This window comes from Budorcas taxicolor, chromosome 7 (genome assembly GCF_023091745.1).
Source record: "Budorcas taxicolor isolate Tak-1 chromosome 7, Takin1.1, whole genome shotgun sequence".
Lineage (NCBI taxonomy): Eukaryota > Metazoa > Chordata > Mammalia > Artiodactyla > Bovidae > Budorcas > Budorcas taxicolor.
Window position 1 is genome coordinate 22,819,138 of NC_068916.1, and position 22,672 is coordinate 22,841,809.

The following is a 22,672-nucleotide window of genomic DNA, read 5'->3' on the forward strand; positions in this document are numbered from 1 at the left end:
ATTATATAACATCACTGTGCTTTTTTAATCTTTAAAAATATTGTTTTAGATGAGAAAGGATTGAACATTTAAAATAATTTTTACCTTATATAGTGGAAGCTTATAAAATAATTTTTACCTTACATAGTGGAAGCTTATTTTATTACTATATGTGGACTTAATAGGCATGAAATTGTTATGGTGTCATAAGCCATGGCCAGAGGGAAACCATCCTGTTTCAAAAATAGGAAGTCAGCTTGAATTATTCTTACTTAGTTTAAAGATTTCCATTCATATCTGTTGGTCTGCTTTTGTGCTGCCTTAGCTCACCTTTTATTCCTGACGCATTGTGGCTTCTCTAACAGCCCTCTTTCATATGTATTTTACGTTTTTGCCATGTAGGTCTTTCACAGTTCTGCAGCCCCAGGCGGGCGTTCTCTGAACAGGGTCCGCTCCGCCTGATCAGGAGCGCCTCTTTCTTTGCAGGTTTGCCATGTGCTGTGTGGGTAGACTAGTTGGTGTGCCCCAGCGGCTAGAATTCATAGTTACGCTTTGGAAACAAGAGAGTATAGAAATGCATTTGGGGAAGATGTGCAGTTAAGAACTTAATATCTTTCTATTGAATATGTTGTTAAGGTTTCCAGAAACTAACTTATGAGTAGAAATGACATTTTCATGAAATTTCAGTTTGTGATTTCTTGCCTTATTATGTAATAATGACTTTAACTTTAGAATCCTAAACCAAAATATAGTATGAACAGTATTTCTTAAAATACCAGTTGAATTTCTAATGTGATACTGTCTTGTTTCCATGGCTGAGTAGCTTTTGTATCATATAGTTCATCAATCACAGAAAATACTGTTGTTGTGCAATTTCTGATCTACACTATTCCATAAAAATGATTTCTCTTGGAGCTAAGATTCAGATGAACAAGCACCATTATATTCTATAAAAGGCATCTCTGACTATATTTGTTTATATTGATATCACTAAATAGATGATTGTAGACTGTGTTCATGCTTCTGTATCCAGGAAGTTGTATCCAACTTCCTGTTTTAATTAGTATGTATTTTCCTTAGAAATATAAACAATGTATATACAGTATAGAAAATTTGGAAAATACGAGAAATAGGCAAAAAATATGTATTAGCCATCTTGTCAACCAGAAATACCTCCTTAGTTTTTGTTTGTTTTAAAACGAAATTGGGATTATACTGTTCAGTTTTCTTAATTTTTATTATAGAACTTTAAAGCATACATTTATATAGACAGAACAGTAGATTAACCATCATATGCCAATCACTTAGTCTCCGCAGCCATTGTTCTTACTGGTCAGTATCTCGCCTTTTTATCATGTAGTAGTATATTGTGAATATATTCATGTCATTGAATGTGCTTCTAAAATGCTTATTTTAGTCACCCTTTGCTTCTTTATATATTATGTCACAGATTGTTTACACATAGATCTCAAAGCTTGTTCAACTGAAGAATAGCTCTTGGTGTTGGGTTTGTGCCATGCTGTTGAAAAAAATAAAGGAATGCAATGAGATGAGCATGATTTAGTTTGCTGTTTTAAAAGGAACATCAACCTGAACAGCACTGTGTTTTATAAGTCACACTTTTGTCTTGATTCACAGTTCACAGCAACCCAATGGACATGCCTGGAAGAGACCTGAATGAGGACAGAGACAGTGGCATAGCACGCTCTGGTAACGATAGGTTCATGTGTTAATCCGGTTTTTATGAGATCACTGTTACCTGACATTGATTTCCTTTTTAATCTGTTTTAATCATTTAATTTTATGTGTACAGTTTGTTGGTATTGATATTAGCCTAACAAGAGAATTGTAGAAACAGCAGAGATAAGTATTTTAAATTAAATTTTTTTTCATGTTTAATAGTAAAAATGTGCCTGTTGGAACATGGCCTGGATGAATACACACTCAATCAGAAAAATAATATTGCTCAAGAGACTACTTAAATAGCATAGTAGAAAAACATTTGCTTACATCTGTTTTCTCCCTCCTGCTGCCGCTAAGTCGCTTCAGTCGTGTCCGACTCTGTGCGACCCCATAGACGGTAGCCCACCAGCCTCCCCCGTCCCTGGGATTCTCCAGGCAAGAACACTGGAGTGGGTTGCCATTTCCTTCTCCAATGCATGAAAGTGAAAAGTGAAAGTGAAGTCGCTCAGTCGTGTCCAACTCTTAGCGACCCCATGGGCTGCAGCCTACCAGGCTCCTCAGTCCATGGGATTTTCCAGGCAAGAGTACTGGAGTGGGGTGCCACCGCCTTCTCCGTGTTTTCTCCTAACTGGGTTTAAAATGTCAGACTGTCTCTTGCCCAGAGAAACTTAGGTATTTTGAACCAGTGTTATACATATTTCTTTGAGATATCTACTCTTCCAAAATTTGTCTGACGAAGTTTTATTGAAACATTCTGAGGATTTAAGAAAAAACAAAAAAACACCCACTCAGATTATATCCTTAAAGAGCACAGGTTCTAATGAGAGATTAGGGAGAAAAATAATTTTAGTTTATTGTATGAGGTGTTCTGAGATAAACCTGTGCAGAGAGGTTCATCTAAGCTTGGAGACAGTGCCATCACCAAAGGAATAAAGATTTATTTCAAAATAGCATTTTCTTCTGGAGTGGGGTGGGAAAAAGTGAGGATGGCAAAAGGATATCAGGATCTCTTGCTGAATCACTTTTATTATGTGATTTTTTTTCTGGGACCTTGCTCCAACAATGATATATATTTTTTTTAATGGAGATTTTAGAGCTTCATTCAGCAAAATGGAAATTTTGAGTCACCATTTAAATTTATTAAAAAGAAATTTGTTCCTGTTTTTAGTTATTATTAACTTTGTACTTGTTCTTATTCTGACTTGACAGCATCTCTCAGCAGCTTGCTTATTACACCATTTCCCTCTCCAAACTCCTCACTTACCCGAAGTTGTGCCAGCAGCTACCAGCGACGCTGGCGACGTAGCCAAACAACAAGTTTAGAGAATGGGGTATTTCCTAGATGGTAAGTTGGAACTTTTACTTTACCACAAGATTGAATAGTTCCTTAAACACAATTTTGTATGTTAAGAGCCTGGACATATATTTTGTATTTTTAAAGTCTGCAACTGGAAAATTTTAAAGTGTATTACTTTTTTAAAAATTGTGTTACGTTATGCATAACATACAATATACCATTTTAACCATTATTATCAGTGTAGTTCACTGGTGTTAAGTACCTTCACATTGTTGTGCATCCATGACCATTCACATTCAGAACTTTTTTTATCTCCCCCAACTGAACCCTGCATGAGTCCATGGGATCGCAAAGAGCAGATCACGACTGAGCAACTGAACTGAACTGAACCTCTGTAGACATTAGGTAGTAATTCCCCCATTCCTTCCTCCCTTTAGCCCCTGGCCACTACTATGCAATTTTTTCTTTTTAAATTTGACTACATATCATATAAGTGGAATCATAAAATATTTATCCTTATATACCCAGAAGTGGAATTCCTGCATTGTATCGTAATTCTTTGTTTTTGAGGAACTGCTATATTTTTCACCAGAACGCCCCACTGTTCTACTTAGATTCTCACTAAAAATGGCCAGGTTTTTTTTTTTTTTTTGTGCCAACCTGCATGATGGATCTTAGTTCTCTGACTAGGGATTGAATCTGTGCCCCTTTCATTGGAAGCATGAAGTCCTAACTGGTGGACTGCCAGGGAATTTCACTCCCCCGTCCCACCTCTTCACCCCCCTGCCCAACCACTAGAAATGCACAAGAGTTCTAATTTCTTCACATCCTCATCAGTAGGTAATTTCCATTTTTTAAAATTCATAACCATCTGTATGGGTGTAGAATGATATCTCATTGTAATTTTGATTTGTATTTCTCTAATAGCTAGTGATGTTTTCATATGCTTATTGGCCATGTGTATGTTTTCTTTGGAGATATGTCTGTTCAGGTGTTTTACTCATTTTTTAATCAGGTGTTGTTGTTGTAGTAGTTCTTTATATACGAATGAATATCAATCCCTTATCAGATACATGTTTTGAAATATTTTATACCATTCCATTGGTTGCCATTTTATTTTGTTGATACGACTTTGCTACTTGTGCGTTTGTGTTCAGTCACTCAGTTGTATCTGACTCTGGACTCTGTGACCCTATGGACTGTAGCCCGCCAGGCTCCTCTGTCCGTGAGATTTCCCAAGCAAGAATACTGGAGTGGGTTGCCATTCCCTCCTCCAGATCTTCCTGACCCAGGGCTTGAACCTGCATCTCCTCACTGGCAGCCAGATTCTTTATCACTGAGCTACCTGGGAAACTGGTTTAGATACACAGTTCAATTCAGTTCAGTTGCTCAGTCGTGTCCGACTTTTTGCAACTCCATGAATCGCAGCACACCAGGCCTCCCTGTCCATCACCAACTCCCGGAGTTCACTCAGACTCATGTCCATCGGGTCAGCGATGCCATCCAGCCATCTCATCCTCGGTCGTCCCCTTCTCCTCCTGCCCCCAATCCCTCCTAGCATCAGAGTCTTTTCCAATAAGTCAACTCTTCGCAAGAGGTGGCCAAAGTACTGGAGCTTCAGCTTTAGCATCATTCCTTCCAAAGAAATCCCAGGGTTGATCTCCTTCGGAATGGACTGGTTGGATCTCCTTGCAGTCCAAGGGACTCTCAAGAGTCTTCGCCAGCACCACAGTTCAAAAGCATCAGTTCTTCGGCGCTCAGCCTTCTTCACAGTCCAACTCTCACATCCATACATGACCACAGGAAAAACCATAGCCTTGACTAGACGGACCTAGGTCGGCAAAGTAATGTCTGCTTTTGAATATACTATCTAGGTTGGTCATAACTTTTCTTCCAAGGAGTAAGCGTCTTTTAATTTCATGGCTGCAGTCACCATCTGCAGTGATTTTGGAGCCCCCAAAAATTAAGTCTGACATGGTTTCCACTGTTTCCCCATCTATTTCCCATGAAGTGATGGGACCCAATGCCATGATCTTCGTTTTCTGAATGTTGTGCTTTAAGCCAACTTTTTTGCTCTCCTCTTTGACTTTCATCAAGAGGCTTTTTAGCTCCTCTTCACTTTCTGCCATAAGGGTGGTGTCATCTGCATATCTGAGGTGATTGATATTTCTCCCAGCAATCTTGATTCCAGCTTGTGTTTCTTCCAGTCCAACGTTTCTCATGATGTACTCTGCATATAAGTTAAATAAGCACGGTGACAATATACAGCCTTGACGTACTCCTTTTCCTAGTTGGAACCACTCTCTTGTTCCATGTCCAGTTCTAACTGTTGCTTCCTGACCTGCATACAGATTTCTCAAGAGGCAGGTTAGGTGGTCTGGTATTCCCATCTCTTTCAGAATTTTCCACAGTTTATTGTGATCCACACAGTCAAAGGCTTTGGCATAGTCAAGAAAGCAGAAATAGATGTTTTTCTGGAACTCTCTTGCTTTCTTGATGATCCAGTGGATGTTGGCAATTTGATCTCTGGTTCCGCTGCTTTTTCTAAAACCAGCTTGAAGATCAGGGGGTTCACGGTTCACATATTGCTGAAGCCTGGCTTGGAGAGTTTTGAGCATTACTTTACTAGCATGTGAGATGAGTGCAATTGTGTGGTAGTTTGAGCATTCTTTGGCATTTCCTTTCTTTGGGATTGGAATGAAAACTGACCTTTTCCAGTCCTGTGGGCACTGCTGAATTTTCCAAATTTGCTGGCATATTGTGTGCAGCACTTTCACAGCATCATCTTTCAGGATTTGAAACAGCTCCACTGGAATTCCATCACCTCCACTAGCTTTGTTCGTAGTTATGCTTTGTAAGGCCTGCTTGACTTCACATTCCAAGATGTCTGGCTCTAGATTAGTGAATACATCATCATCATTATCTGGGTCGTGAAGATCTTTTTTGTACACAGCAGTTCTTAACTTCTGTGTCGCCCGATTTATTTTTTTCCTTTGCTGCCTTACTTTTGGTGTTATCCTGAACATGAAGGTGAAGTCGCTCAGTCGTGTCCGACCCTCAGCGACCTCATGGACTGCAGCCTTCCAGGCTCCTCCATCCATGGGATTTTCCAGGCAAGAAATCACTGCCAAATCCAACGTCATGAAGCTTTTATCCTGTATTTTCTTTTAAAGGTTTTATAGTTTTAACTCTTCTGTTTTGGTCATTGGTCCATTTATTGCACGCTTTGATATTCTAGTTTTTTATGTTTCTATTCAGGCCAATTAATTCATTCTTAAAATTTTGTTTTTAATCTATGTTAAGTATAAGTAAAGATGATGAAGCTTGATTCCTTTTTTATTCACTCCCTTTATTCCTTCATCTTTGACTTTACTTCTGGAATCGAAAGGGGAGAAGTAGATTCTTGAACAATGAAGAGATTACACTAGTCTATAAACCTTGAAATTCAGGCTCTTTTAGGTTGGTTTTGCACTGGAGTTACTTACATTTTTTAAGTTCAGTTTAGTTGCTCAGTTGTGTCTGACTCTTTGCGACCCCATGGACTGCAGCACTCCAGGCTTCTCTTGTCTATCACCAACTCCCAAAGTTGACTCAGATTCACGTCCATTGAGATGGTGATGCCATCCAACCATATCATCCTCTGTCACCCCCTTCTCCTCCCACCTTCAGTCTTTCCCAGCATCAGGGTCTTTTCCAGTGAATCAGTTCTTTGCATCAGCTGGCCAAAGTATTGGAGTTTCAGCATCAGCATTAGTCCTACCAGTGAATATTTAGGAGTGATTCCCTTTAGGATGGACTGGTTTGATCTCCCTGCAGTCCAGGGGACTCTGAAGAGTCTTCTCCAACACCGCAGTTCAAAAGCATCAATTCTTCGGCACTCAACTTCCTTTATAGTCCAACTCTCACGTCCATACACGACTACTGGAAAAAACATACCTTGACTGGTTGGACCTTTGTTGGTAAAATAATGTCTCTGTTTTTTAATATGCTGTCTAGGTTGGTCATAACTTCTCTTCCAAGGAGCAAGTGTCTTTTAATTTCATGGCTACAGTCACCATCTGCAGTGATTTTGGAGCCCCCCAAAATTAAGTCTGTCACGGTTTACATAATTGAACAAAAACGTTTCCAATCTGACTCTTATTAAAGTTTCTTAGAAAAATATGAATATAAAGGAATAGCCAGTATATTTCTCAAAGATATATATAATTGATATGAATTTTTATGTTTACTTGATAAAACACTACAAGACCTTTAGTTTGCCTACATTTAATTACCAAGGAGATTGAATTGTGAATTTAATCATTTTCATATTTTTAAAATTCAAAAAAAATTTATTTTTAAGGTCTGTAGAAGAAAGCTTTAATCTGTCAGATGAAAGCTGTGGCCCTAACCCAGGAATTGTGAGGAAAAAGAAGATTGCAATTGGGGTAATCTTTTCATTATCCAAAGATGAAGATGAAAGTAACAAGTTTAATGAATTCTTTTTTTCACATTTTCCTCTGTTTGAAAGCCACATGAACAAATTAAAGAGTGCAATAGAACAGGTAAGCATAACCATGTTTATGGTTTGTTTTTATTTTTTATTTTCCTTTGAATCTTACTCTCTTGCTTAAGTATTGTCTTTATTCATTTGGCAGAGAAATTAACAGACTCTGCAGGTACGCTACAAAGTGACCTGGGAGACGCAAAGTAGACTTCAGTTCTTTTTTTTTTTATTGAACTTTTTATTGTGTATTGGGGTATAGCCGATTTAACAATGCTATGATAATTTTAGGTGAACAGCAAAGGGATTCAGCCATACATATATGTATCCATTCTCCAAAACTCCCCTCCCATCCAGGCTGCCACATAATATTGACTTTAGCTCTTTTTAAGGAGCTTATTGCCTAAAAAAAGATCTAAGGTCATTTATCCATTCAATAAATAAATATTTGAGGGCCTGTAATGTGGCAGGCCTCTTCTAGCAACTGAGGATAAGAGTGGAAAAAAGCAACTCTCTAGATTATGGGGCAGCAAATAAACAAATGAATGTATAAGGTTTTAGATGGTAATAAGTACTATGAAGAAAAAGAAGAGAAAGGTTTTTATGGAGTGCTGGATGGAGGATTACAAATTTTTATAGGATCGTCAAGAAAGCTCCTGATAAAGTCACATATGACCCAGAGATACAGAGGAAATTTGGTATAACCATCTGAGACAAGAACTTTACAGGTAGAGGCAAAGGAGTAAGCCTGATGCTTGAGCATCAGTAAGGAGGAGTAAGGAGGCCAAGATGGCTAGGTTAGAAGTAGGACTAAGTCATGTAGGGCCTTACAGGATACCACTGTATGAGCATGGGCATATGCACTTAAGAAAGATAGGAAGCCATGGGAGTGTTTTGAGCAGGAAAATGACATGATTCATGAGAATCAGTCTTACTGCTGGTGGAGAATAGATTTTCCAGGGGTGATGTTGGATGCTTTGGAATCAGTTACAAGGCTGTTCTGCTGCTGCTGCTAAGTCGGGTCAGTCGAGTCTGACTCTGTCCAACCCCATAGACGGCAGCCCAACAGGCTTCTCTGTCCCTGGGATTCTCCAGGTAAGAACACTGGAGTGGGTTGCCATTTCCTTCTCCAAGGCATGAAAGTGAAAAGTGAAAGTGAAGTCACTCGGTCGTGTCCGACTCCTAGCGACCCCATGGACTATAGCCTACCAGACTCCTCCGTCCATGGGATTCTCCAGGCAAGAGGACTGGAGTGGGTTGCCATTGCCGTCTCCGAGTTACAAGGCTATTGAAATATAATTCAAGTGAGAGATGATGGGTAGTCAAACCAGTTTCATGATGGAATTGGTGAGAAATGGTTGGATTCTGGATATATTTGAAAATAGAGCTAATGAGATTAGCTGATGGACTGAGTTGGAGCTGTAAAAGGAAGAATCATGGAGATGGACTGGGATTTTTCTTTTGAGCAGTAAGATGGATGGAATTGCCAGAACTAAAATGGGAAAACTACAAATGGAACAGGTTTGGTGGAGGAAGATCAGGAGTTTGTGATGCCTCCTGGACATCCAGGTAATTGTGAGTCTAGAGTTTAGGGTCCAGGCTGAGCAGTCACCAGTATGTAGATGGTATTTTAATCTGAGAAGCTGATTGAGAGGGAGAGGAGATCCTAATTTGTGGAGCATTTCAGTGGTTAAATTTGGAGGAGCTGAGAACTAGCCAGGGAGACTGAGGATTGCCCATTTAAATAGAAGGAAAAACAAGAGAGTACTTTCAGTGTAAGCCTGGTGAAGAAAGTGGTCGGAGAAGGTAGGAGTGATCAATTCTGTCAAATGCTGCTGATAGTGCATGTAATAAATTGATGTAAAGAAAATTGTGAATGTAAGATAGAATGTAAGAGTAAATAAAAAAGAAGGAAAACCATAGTGTTTAAGGAGTTCATAGGGAAGAAAAATGACTTCCTTCTGGGAAGATATTTCATTTGGACTGCATCTTAAAGGAGTTGTACAATTTTTTAAACATAATGCTTTGAAAAATGGATACAGCAGAGTAACAGGGAAAATTGCTATCTTTGCCACCCAAAGATAACTCATTAACATTTTGCTGAAACTCTTACTCAGACCTTTTCTATGCGTATTGTATTTTACTTGATTGGGACTGTGCTGTGTTCATATTGTTTTTATTATGTGCCTGTTTTGAAAAATTCATCCTTGTTAACATGTACATTTCTCATTATAAATGATTCTTAAATACATTTTAGTGGCTTCCCTCCATTTAAGTTAATTAGGCCATATCTGCTTTTTCTCAGCTATAGCTACACTTCAGTTAACATCTTGAATTTTCCAGATTATGTTTTATGAGATTCCTATAAGTTGAATCATTGAAAATAACTATATTTCTTAATCCCTGTGACAAAATTCAGAAAGGAAAGGATACAGTGACTAGTAGTAATTGGTGTGGCTAACAGAGTTAATGTGGACCAGATCACAAGGAGTCTAGAATGCTTGCAAGGATTTTTGACTTTGTTAGACTGTCTTCAAATTGTGCTCTAAGAAGGTTATTATGGCAGCGTGTGTGAAAGAGACTAGTAAAAGAAACCAGAGATGTAGGAGCAATTAGAATGGTCTAGAAAGCAGAGGGTACATATCAGTAACTCATTAGTGCCTGAGGATCATGTGCCTCTAAAGAAGGCACTATGTTAGTTATTCACATTAAATCTGTTAAAAGACAAATGGATCATTAGCAATACCTTTTTAGTGAGTGATGAGTAAAGTCCATCTTCGTTTCTCAGAAGTTCAGCACTCCTGATATTTTCTTCAGTTTGCTACCGTGTTTTTTGTAGTCAGTTTTTGCCAAAGTCAGTACACAGAATATTAAGCCGTGGCTGAACTGACATTTCAGTTACAGGGAAAAGTGTTTAAACTTTGTGTAAAACTTGAAATAATCAAGCAATACAGAACTTGTTAGAGGTTACTTTTTAAATGTTTTAATGCTTTGTTCATTCTGCACCCTAAAGGGCACATTGCAGTTGTATATTTGTTCATGTTTAACAACTCATTTCTTTATAAAACTGAAAGAGCTGAGTGAATACTTTCATATAAATGAATAGAAGTTATTCTATAGTTAATTAATCATAGACTATAGTAAACATTGAAACACCTACATAAGTTATATTCTAGGGCTGTTTTCAAATTCTCACTTATTTATATTTTAAATGAAAAACTATAGATTCTGTTTCTGAGCACTGTGGGAGTTATTTCAAAGTCTGCACTACCTTTTGAGATCTATAATGTTAAATTTTTTTATTTCATAAAGTTAAGGAAGAATATTGCTCAATTCTAGCCAAAGAATATTTACTTCTTTATAAATTAGGAGTCTCTCAGCAGTTTGTGAAAACAAAAATTGTCACTTTTACCTTATGAAGCTTTCAGATGTACATGAATGATTCTAGCCTGAGGTAGTCTAACCTTCTCTTAAATATATATTTGAACATTTAAAAAATTAATGTGTAATTACATAAGTAATGTAGAATTACATTCTCTTTGAAAAACTTAAAAATTTCAAAGTTCTTTCGGATAACCATATTCTAATCCTGATCTTTTTGTCTACCTAAAGTAGGACTTCTCAACGTTGGCTAAGTATCTTTTTAAGAAAGCAAACATTACTAATAACTTGAGATTTCTTTCAGTAGAATATTTATGTTTTAGGTTTAAAAAAAGGATTTACTTAACAGAACCACTGTTTATGGAATATTGGCGAAACTCAGGAGTTGTTGTTACTGAGTTAGCATTTTATGATCTGTTTGGGAGAAAAGTTTTATGTAACTCAGAAACTGTCAACGTCAGATTCTTTGTGTTTTGATATTCTCTTTCAATTAAGAGGCTTAACATCAGAAAAATTTGAATTTTATTATACTCATTAATGACCCAAAGTGCAAAAACAAGCCACTAGAAATATGTGTGCCTTCTTTATACATATCTAGTTAAGAATGGTAGGTAAAATGTTATAGAAATATGTGATTTTGCCTTTTACTTTTTCCCCCCATATTTTGCCCATGGTCAGTATAAGAATTAACTATTTGATTGCTTTCAAGGCTATGAAAATGAGCCGGAGATCAGCTGATGCCAGTCAGAGGAGTTTGGCATATAATCGAATAGTTGATGCACTAAATGAATTCAGGTACATTTTCTCTAGCCTTTCATAATATAGAATTGTTTCATGGTGTACACTGGAAAATTTACTTATTTTCTTTACTTTGATAAAATATAATTTTTTGAACTTCTGTGTCCCATAGTCAAATGAGGGTGTAATTCAGTAGGTCACTGACTCCTTTTATTATTAAATATCAAAAGTGCTTGGAATTCAAGCACACTTGGGAGGAGTCAGTAGTATTGTTGCTAGCATTGGACCACTATAACCAGAAGAGACCCTTGTTTTAGCAGAAATGTCCTTTGTCCTTTGTTGGGCTCCTAGATGTAGGGACTGGTTAAGTGACGGTAATCACACATTCTTAGATACATGGAATACAAAAATATACATGGATATAAGGAGTATGAACTTTGATGTTCCATATAACTTTGTTGCTTAATCCTTTCTCTAGCAGTATTTTCTGGCACAACAAAACTTGGTCCCTGAAGCTCAAGCAAGTGCTGAAACTGCACTGTAGTTAAGGCAAGGAAACATGTTGCATATGACCTTATGTCGGGAATCACACTAAGTGACTGATGTGTTTCTGTCTCAGAGAGATTCACTTCAGTTTTACTTTGTCCTCTTATATTCTCAGTCTTTCCTCCTTTACACTAAAGAAATAGTATAACATGTAGGGCAAGAACTCAAGACTTTAGTATCTGACAGAGAGACCTGTGGCTTTGCCTTTTATTATCCCTGATGACCTTGGGTGGATTTTTTAGCCTTTTCTTGACTCTTAGTTTTCTAACATAAAATCTATGAATTCAATTTAGTGATGATTGACTAGATTGTTGTAAAGATAGAATAAAATAAGATATGTAAAGTACTTAGCAGAATGCCCAACATTGATGTGATCACTATTATACATGCCAAATATAACCTATATCAGTGATTTTCAAAGGTCATTCATAGTTGATGTTCATAGTATTGCCAGATCTAAATTGATCCTGTTTTGCTACCTAAATAAATGTATTAAAAAATGAAACTTGATGCATTATTACCCTAAATGGGAAATCAACATCCTTTGCTATGATAAGTAAGCTATAAAATGCATGCATAATAATTAAAATTTAAAATATGTATCTGTGTACCACCTAAAGTTTATTATCTCCAGTAGTCTATGTACCTCGCTTTTGTTCATTGGCTCGTCTTGTATGGCACCTTATTGGATCAGGAGTCTTCTGGATTATTTGTTTAAATATGAGTTACTGCATTTTGAAGTAAAAGGCTGTTTTAGCCTGTGATACTGCAAGATTGCTACTGTGAAACTGTAGACATGTCATGTATATATATATATATTTTTTTAATGGAAATGGCTAGGAAGTCATGTATTTAGTAAATTTGACAATAGGAGAACTCGTTTGTTTTCAACTTTGATCCTTTTATGTTCTTAATTTTTCTCTTTTTGTGTTAAACCACAGTGAAAGTAAATCTGGTGTCCTCTTTTAATCCTCTCTCAAAGGAGAGATCTCATTGCTTCAGCCATATTCTAGAATCTTTGAATTTATGATGAAATAAAACATAAGATCATTAAGTTTCAGCCATGTTATACTCCAGAAGTATTATGATTTCACATTTACAATTTAGGTCTATGATCCATTTTTATTTATTTATCTTTTGTGAAAGCTATAAGGCCTTTGTCTAGGTGCGTATTTTTGTGTATGAATGTCCACTTGTTCCAGCATCATTTGTTGAAAAGACTGTCTTTGCTTTGTATTACTTTTATTCCTTTATCAGGTATCAGTTGAATATATTTCAGGGGCTCTATTTTTGAGCTTTCTGTTTTGTTTTATTGATCTATTTGTCTGTTCTTTCAGTAGTACCACGCCGCCCTGATTAATGTAACTTTATAATAATTCTTAAAATCAGATTATATGAGTCCTCATGTTTGTTCTTTTCCTTCAGTGTTGTGTTGACTATTCTGGATCATTTGCCTCTCCAAACTTTATCAAATCTCCAACACATCAGTTTGTTGATATTTACAAAATAACTTACTGGGATTTTGATTGAGGTTGCGTTGAAACTGTAGATTGGGAAAAGTTGACATCTTACCAATAGTAATACTTCCTGTCCATTAACATGAAATAGCTTGCTCTTTATTTGTATGTTCTCTGATTTCTTTAATCAGAGTTTTATGATTTTCCTCCTGTAAATCTTATACATTTAAAAATTTATGCGTAAATATCTCAGGGTGGTTTTTTTGGTTGTTAATATTGGTGATACCTTGTTTATAATTTCAAATTTCAACTGTTCATTGATGATACATAAGAAATCAATTGACTTTTATATATTAACCTTATATTACGCAGCCTTGTTATAACTGCTTATTAATTCTAGGAGATTTTTGCCATTTCTTTAAAATTTTCTGCATAAGTGCTCATCTGTGAATAGAGACAGATTTATATGTCTTCCATCCCAATCTGTTTACCTCTTATTTCTTTCTCTTGCCTTACTGGATTAGCAAGGGCTTCCAGTATGATGTAGAAAAGCAATGATGAGAAGGTTCATCCTTACCTTATACCAGATCTGAATGAAAAAGCTTCAACTTTTTCACCATTAAATATGAAGTTAAGTTTCTTACACTGTCTATCAAACTGAAGAAGTTCCCTCTTTATTCCTGGCTTGCTGAGATATTATTAATTATTGATTCAATTGTAAAAATAGGTATAGGACTCTTCAGGTTATCTATTTCTTCTTGTGTGAGTTTTGGTAGCTTGTATCTTTCAAGGAATTGTTCTGGGTCATCTAAATCATCAAATTTGCAAGCATAGAGTTGTTCATATTATTTCTTAATTATACTTTTGATGTCCATAGGTTAATAGTGATGGACCCTTTTTTATTTCTAATATTAGTAATTTGTGTCATTTCTCTTTTTTACTTGGTTATCTTGGATAGAAATTTATAAATTTTCAAAGAACCTTTGATCATTTCAAAGAACCAGGTTTTATTTTATTGATTTTTAATCTATTGATTTTTATCTTTAATTTCAATAATTTTTAATCAAATTTTAATTTATTTTTTCCTGTTTGCTTTAGTTTTATGTTTTTCATCTTTCTCTAGTTTCCTGAAGTTAAACCTTAGATTATTGCTTTCAAATTATCTTTTTCTCTAATATATGCATTCAATGCTATAAATTTCCCTCTAAACACTGCTTTTGCTGGATTCCACAGGTTTTGTTATATTGAATGAAAGTTTAATGCAAAAATTTTAAAATTTCTCTGGAGATTTCTTCTTTGACTGTTATGTTAAAAATATATATTTTAAAAATCTTTTTTAAGTATTTGGAGATTTTCCACATATCTTTCTCTTTTTTAAAATTTTTATTTTATAAGGGAGTGAAGTTGTTAATTTCAGGTGAACAGAAAAATGGTTCAGTTATATATATACATGTTCTATATATATTATATATATACATGTTATATATATATATTCTTTTTTTAAGTTCTTTGCCCATTTAGGTTTTTATAGAGTATTGAGCAGTGTTCCCTGTGCTATGCAGTAGCACATAAGTTCATTCTCTTAAGTCTGTGAGTCTGTTTCTGTTTTATAAGTGAGTTCATTTGTACCATTTTTTTTTTTAAGATTCTACAAATAAGTGATGTGATATATAATATTTGTCTTTCTCAGTCTGACTGACTTCACTTAGTATGTTAATCTCCGGGTCCATTCATACTGTTGCAGATGGCACTATTTCATTCATTTTAATGGCTGAGTAATATTCTATTGTCTGTATTTACTTCCGTGTCTTTATCCATTCCTCCATCGATGGACATTTAGGTTGCTTCCATATCTTGGCTATTGTAAATAGCGCTGCTGTGAATATTGGGGTCCATGTATCCTTTGAACCATGTTTTTCTCCAGATATATGTGCAGGAATGAAATTGCCAGATCATATAGTAGCTCTATATTTAGTTTCTTAATGAAACTCTGTACTGTTCTCCATAGTGGCTCCACCAATTTACATTTGCCCCAGAAGTGTAGGAGGGTTCCCTTTCCTCCTCACTATCTCCAGCATTTAATGTTTGTGGACTATTCTGGTTGGTTTGAGATGATACCTCATTGTAGTTTTCATTTGCATTTCTCTATAATTAGCAGTGTTGAGCATCTTTTCTTACAATTCTTGGTCATCTGTATGATTTCTTTGGAGAAATGGCTATTTAGGTCTTCTGCCTATTTTTTTATTGGATTGTTTGTTTTTACATAGGGTTTCCCTGATAGTTCAGTTGGTAAAGAATCCACCTGCAAAGCAGGAGACCCCAGTTCAGTTCCTGGGTTAGAAAGAATCCACTGGAGAAGGGGTAGGCTACCCACTCCAGTATTCTTGGGCTTCCCTTATGGCTCAGCAGGTAAAGAATCCACCTGCAATGTGGGAGACCTGGGTTCGATCCCTGGGTTGGGAAGATCCCCTAGAGAAGGGAAAGGGTACCCACTCCAGTATTCTGGCCTGGAGAATTCCATGGACTGTGTAGTCCACAGTGTCGCAAAGAGTTGGACACAACTGAGTGACTCGCACTTTGACTTTCACTTCATTTTTTGACGTAGAGTTACGTGAGATGTTTGTAAATTTTGAAGATTAATCCCAGGCGGGTCACAGTGTTGTCAGTATTCTCTCCCGTTCTGTGGATTGTCTTTTCGTTTTGTTTATGGTTTCTTTTGCTGTGTGAAAGCTTTTGAATTTGATTAGATCCCATTTGTTTATTTTTGCTTTTATTTCTCTTACTCTCTCTAGGAGACAGATTGCAAAAGGTATTGCTGCGATATATGTCAAAGATTGTTAATGCCTTCATTTTCCTCTAGTAGTTTCATGGCTTCCCCTGTGCCTCAGTGGCAAAGAATCCACCTGCCAAGCAGGAGTCATGGGTTCGATCCTTGGGTTGGGAAGATCCCCTGGAGAAGGAAATGGCAACCGACTCCAGTATACTTGCCTGGGAAATCCCATGGACAGAGGAGGCTGGTGGGCTGCAGTCCATGGGGTTGCCAAGAGTCAGACATGACTTGGTGATATGCATGTTCACACATCATGAGATCATTATCACAGCAAGTTTAGTGAATATCCATCATCTCCTATAGATAAAAAATAGAAGAACTTAAAAAAAAATATTTTTCTTGTGATGAGAACTCTGGATTCACTCGTAACAGCTTTCATATATGACATACAGCAGTGGTGATCATATTAATCTTGTACGTTTATATCCTGAGTTCTTATTTATCTTATAAATGGAAGTTTGTAGTACCTTTTGACTGCCTTCATTCCAGTTCCTCTCCTTCCTTACAGCTTACATATGTCAGTGCTCTCTTAAGTACATACATGTTAAGGTTTGTTATCTTCAGTTATTGCCAAGATGGATGGCAAGGAGTTTACCCCTTTTGTTTTCTTTTAGGGGCTTTATGATTTCAGGTCTTGAGTTTAAGTCTTTAGTCCATTTTGAATTGATTTTTGTTTGTGGTATAAGATAAAGGTCCAGTCATTCTTTTATATGTGGTTGTCCAGTTTTCAGGGAACCATTTATTGAAGAGCCTATCCTATCTCCATGTTACGTTTTTGGCTCCTCTGTCATAAGTTAATTGACCATATATATGCAAGGGTATATTTCTGGGCTCTCTGTTCCACTGATTTATTTCTGTTTTTATTTCAATAGTATACTGTTTGATTATTATAGCTTTTACAGTTTTAAACCAGGGAGCATGTTGCTTTCACTTCTGTTCTTCTTTCTCAAGATTGCTTTGACTATTCAGTGTTTTATGTGGTTCCATACAAGTTTTAGGATTCTCTCTTCTATTTTTGTGAAAAATGAGATTGGAATCTTGTTAGGGGTTGCATTAAATATGTAGATTGCTTTGGATAGTATGAACATGATTTTTTATTGTTTGTTTTTTTAAAAATATGGAATGTTTCAAGAATTTGTGTGTCATCTTGGGCAGGTAGCCTTGCTAATCTTCTCTGTATTGTTTCATTTTTATTATATGTGCTGTCAAATGAGCCTGAATATGGTTTAATTCAAGGTTTCGTTGACTTTGGACTGGGATTGTTATATGTTTTGAGTAATTCTTTTTGCTTATTGCCAAAAAGAACCCTGCCGTTTTTTGGTTTTTTTTTGACATTCACATTGTGATATTACCCAGCACTGAATCATCGCCCTTGTACTTTGAGCTGTATCTTTCATTATTAGATTAGTTTCTTTTCTTTAGTCACAAGCTTTGTGGCAAAAGGCCAAGAGTCTGTTTTTGAGCTCTGAGGAGGCACTGTCATCATAGGTCCAGCTGAGGTTACCAGAATAGTAAATATTGTCATGGGACTCATTCCTGGTATAATACTGTTTCTGCTCTTAGGTTAAACTCAGCATTTTGATTAATGAATTTTTGAGTTAAATACCTACAAGATAATTGCTGTGATGTAAAGTAGTGTGAATTGCCTCCCCTTAAAATGTTAACATTGCCTGGAATTTACAACATGTATGAATTATAAAATCATTGTAGGAAATTCCCTAGCCATTCCAGTGGGTTAGGTCTCTATGCTCTCACTGCTAAGGGCTTGGATTCAATCCCTGGTTAGGGAACACAGATTCCACATGCTGCACAGTGCAGGCAACAAAACAAACAAAAAGAAAAAAAGCAGAAAACCATTGTAAATGTATGTCCTGATTGTATATTTTCCTTTTTGTATTAGTCTGATATTTTACTTCAGTCTGTGAAAATCTGAATGACTGCATGATATCAGTTAAACATTCTTATAATATTTAAAAAATACTTTATGAAATGCTTAGTTTTTTTTAAGCAATCTATCTGTAGATGTACTTTTAATATGTACAGTTGATCCTCATTATTTACAGATTCTGTATTTGTGAATTAGTCTGCTTGCTGAAATTTATTTACAAACCTAAAATATAGTGATTATATGATCATTTGTGGACATGTGCAGAGCAGTGAAAATTTTGAGTGCTGTGACACACATTTCCAGATGAAGTCAAATAAGACAGTATTCTCCCTTCTTTTTGTTTATTTTAATTGGAGTATAATTGCTTTACAGTGTTGTGTTGGTGTGTACTGTACAACAAAGTGAATAAAATATAAGTATACATATATCTCCTCCCTCCTAAGTCTCTCCACCCACCCATCCCACTCCTCTAGGTCATCATAGAACCCTTAGCTGAGTTCTCTACGGCAGCTTCTCACTAGCTGTCTGTTTACATGTGGTAGAGTATATGTATCTGTGCCACTCTCTCAATTCATCCCACCCTGTCCTTCCCTGGCCTGTGTCCCCAAGTCTGTTTTCTGTGTCTATGTGTCTGTTCCTACCCTGCATATAGGTTCATCAGTACCATTTTTTTTTTTTTGGATTCCATATATATACATTAATATATGATATTTATTTTTCTCTTTCTGGCTTGCTTCACTCTGTTTAACAGACTCTAGGTTCATTCACATCACAAAAATGACCCAATTTTGGTCCTGTTTATGGCTGTGTAATATTCCATTATACACACACACACACACACACACACACACGCACGCACGCACGCACACACACACACACATATATATATATATATATATATATATACCACAGCTTATTTATCTGTTCCTCTGTCAGTGGACTTCTATATTGCTTCTGTGTCCTTGCTGTTGTAAATAGTGCTGCAATGAACATTGGGGTCCATGTATCTTTTTGAATTATGGTTTTCCTATGGTATATTCCCAGTAGTAGGCTTGCTGGCTCATACGGTAGTTTTATTCCTAGCTCCTTAAGGAACCTCCATCCTGTTCTCTGTAGTGGTGGTGTCAGTTATGTTTCCACCAACAGTGCAGGAAGGTCCCCTTTTCTCCATATCATCTCCAACATTTGTTGTTTGTAGATTTTTTGATGATGGCCATTCTAACCAATGTGAGGTAATAATACCTTATTGTAGTTTTGATTTTCATTTCTCTAATAGAGTGATGTTGAGCACCTTTTCATGTGTTTTTTGGTTGGTTGTATATCTTCTTTGGAGTACTCTTCCTTCTTTCAGCTCACAGTTTTATAAACAAGTGTACTTTTCATGGTCTATATAGTGCTGCTTTTTTCAAAGCGTTTTGTACCTTTATTTATTTATTTATTTATTTTTTAGTGATTTTGCAATTAAAATTGGCCCCAAAGACAGTTTTCTGAAAAAGATGCATAGCTGGCCAAGAAACACATGAAAAGATGCTTAATATCACTAATTATTAGAGAAATGCAAACTGAAATGACGAGTTACTGGTCAGAATGGCCATCATTTAAGAGGCTTTTAATAAACACTGGAGAGGGTGTGGAGAAAAGGGAGCCCTCCTACACTGTTGGTGGAAATTTATATTAGTGCAGTTGCTATGGAGAATAGTATGGAGGTTCCTTAAAAAACTGAAAATAGAGTTGCCATAAAGTGAAGTCGCTCAGTCGTGTCCGAGTCTTTGCGTCCCCATGGACTATAGCCCACCAGGCTCCTCAATCCATGGAATTTTCTAGGCAAGAGTACTGGAGTCGGTTGCCATTTCCTTCTCCAGGGGATCTTACCGACCCAGGGATCGAACCAGAGTCTCCCACATTGTAGGTAGATGCTTTACTGTCTGAGCCACCAGGGAATCAACCATATGATTGCCATATGATCCAGCAATCCCACTTGTGGGCATATATCCAGAGAAAATTCTAATTTTAAAAGATACATGTACCCCAGTGTTCAGAGCATCACTATTTACAGTAGCCAAGGAATAGAAACATCTAAATGTCCATAGATAGATGAATGGATAAAGAAGGTGTGGTATATATACACAGTGGACTACTGCTCGTAAAGAAAAAAAAGAATGAAGTAATGCCATTTGCAGCAACATGAATGAACCTAGAGATTATCATACTAAGTGAAATAAGTCAGAAAGAGAAAGGCAAATATCATGTGATATCACTTACATGTGGAATCTAAAATATGTCACAAATGACTTGTTTACAAATCAGAAACACATTCATGGACAGAAAACAAAGTTAACAAAGAGGAAAGGTAGAGGGGAAGGATAAAATGGGGCGTTTCGGATTAGTAGATACACACTACTATATGAAAAATGATACATAAACAGCACAGTCCTACTGTTAAAGCACATGAAAGTATATTCAGTATTGTGTGATTAAACTAGAGTGGAAAAGAATATGTATATATACATATATATGTGTGTGTGTATATATATATATTGATTCCTAGATATATACATATATATGTATATCTATATGTATATATCTAGGAATCACTTTACCGTGTACCAGAAACTAATACAACTTTGTAAATCAGCTGTACTTCACGTTAAAAAGGTATGGTCCAAACAACCTAACTCTACACCTAAAGCAACTAGAAAAGGAAGAAATGAAGAATCCCAGGGTTAGTAGAAGGAAAGAAATCGTAAAATATAGGGCAGAATAAATGCAAAAGAAACAAAAGAGACCATAGCAAAAATTAAGAAAGCCAAAAGCTGGTTCTCTGAGAAGATAAATAAAATTTTGACAAACCATTCGCCAGACTTATCCAGAAACAAAGGGAGAAGAATCAAATCGACAAAATTAGAAAGGAAAATGGAGAAATCACAACAGACAACACAGAAATACAAAGGATCATAAGAGACTGCTATCAGCAACTATATGCCAATAAAATGGACAACTTGGAAGAAATGGAAAATTCCTAGAAAAGTACAACTTTCTAAAACTGAACCAGGAAGAAATAGAAAATCTTAACAGACCCATCACAAGCACGGAAATTGAAACCGTAATCAGAAATCTTCCAGCAAACAAAAGCCCAGGTCCAGACGGCTTCACAGCTGAATTCTACCAGAAATTTAGAGAAGAGCTAGCACCTATCCTACTCAAACTCTTCCAGAAAATTGGAGAGGAAGGTAAACTTCCAAACTCTTTCTACGAGGCCACCATCACCCTAATATCAAAACCAGACAAAGATACCACAAAAAAAGAAAACACAACAGACCAATATCACTGATGAACATAGATGCAAAAATCCGTAACAAAATTCTAGCAAACAGGATCCAACCACACATTAAAAAGATCATACACCATGACCAAGTGGGCTTTATCTCAGGGATGCAAGGATTCTTCAGTATCCGCAAATCAATCAATGTAATACACCACATTAACAAATTGAAAGATAAAAACCGTATGATTATCTTGATTGATGCAGAGAAAGCCTTTCACGAAATTCAACATCCATTTATGATAAAAACTCTCCAGAAAGCAGGAGTAGAAGGAACATACCTCAACATAATAAAAGCTATATATGACAAACCCACAGCAAACGTTATCCTCAATAGTGAAAAATTGAAAGCATTTCCCCTAAAGTCAGGAACAAGTCAAGGGTACCCACTCTCATCACTACTATTCAACATAGTTTTAGAAGTTTTGGGCAAGCAATCAGAGCAGAAAAAGAAATAAAAGGAATTCAGATTGGAAAAGAAGAATTAAAACTCTCACCGTTTGCAGATAACATGATCCTCTACATAGAAAACCCTAAAAACTCCACTAGAAAATTACTAGAGCTAATCAATGAATATAGTAAAGTTGCAGGATATAAAATTAACAAACAGAAATCTCTTGCATTCCTATACACTAACAAACAGTGAGAAAACAGAGAAATCAAGGAAACAATATCGTTCACCATTGTAACTAAAAGAATAAAGTACCTAGCAATAAATCTACCTAAAGAAACAAAAGACCTGTATATAGAAAACTATAAAACACTGGTGACAGAAATCAAAAGATGACACAAATAGATGGAGAAATATACCATGTTCATGGATCAGAAGAATCAGTATAGTGAAAATGAGTATACTACCCAAAGCAATCTATAGATTCAAGGCAATCCCTATCAAGCTACCAATGGTATTTTTCAGAGAACTAGAACAAATATTTCACAATTTCTGGTATGGAAAGACAAAAAACCTGGAATAGCCAAAGCAGTCTTGAGAATGAAGAATGGAATGGAGGAATCAACTTGCCTGACTTCAGACTATACTACAAAGCCACAGTCATCAAGACAGTATGG

The 22,672-nt window shown here is 36.2% G+C and overlaps 1 protein-coding gene and 1 non-coding gene across 2 annotated transcripts in view; one reads left to right on the forward strand and one right to left on the reverse strand.

The window, feature by feature from the left end:
- FNIP1 (folliculin interacting protein 1) overlaps nt 1-22,672 on the forward strand; it is a 121,012-nt gene that overhangs the window by 70,481 nt on the left and 27,859 nt on the right. Inside the window, exons 7-11 of the mRNA XM_052644368.1 lie at nt 382-465; nt 1,618-1,689; nt 2,872-3,007; nt 7,302-7,503; nt 11,533-11,618. Of these exons, the coding sequence (XP_052500328.1) occupies nt 382-465; nt 1,618-1,689; nt 2,872-3,007; nt 7,302-7,503; nt 11,533-11,618 (580 nt within the window). The remainder of the gene's footprint in view (nt 1-381; nt 466-1,617; nt 1,690-2,871; nt 3,008-7,301; nt 7,504-11,532; nt 11,619-22,672) is intronic.
- LOC128051876 (U6 spliceosomal RNA) lies at nt 17,506-17,609 on the reverse strand. The gene has a single exon (XR_008199793.1). It is a non-coding gene; the product is annotated as a U6 spliceosomal RNA (small nuclear RNA).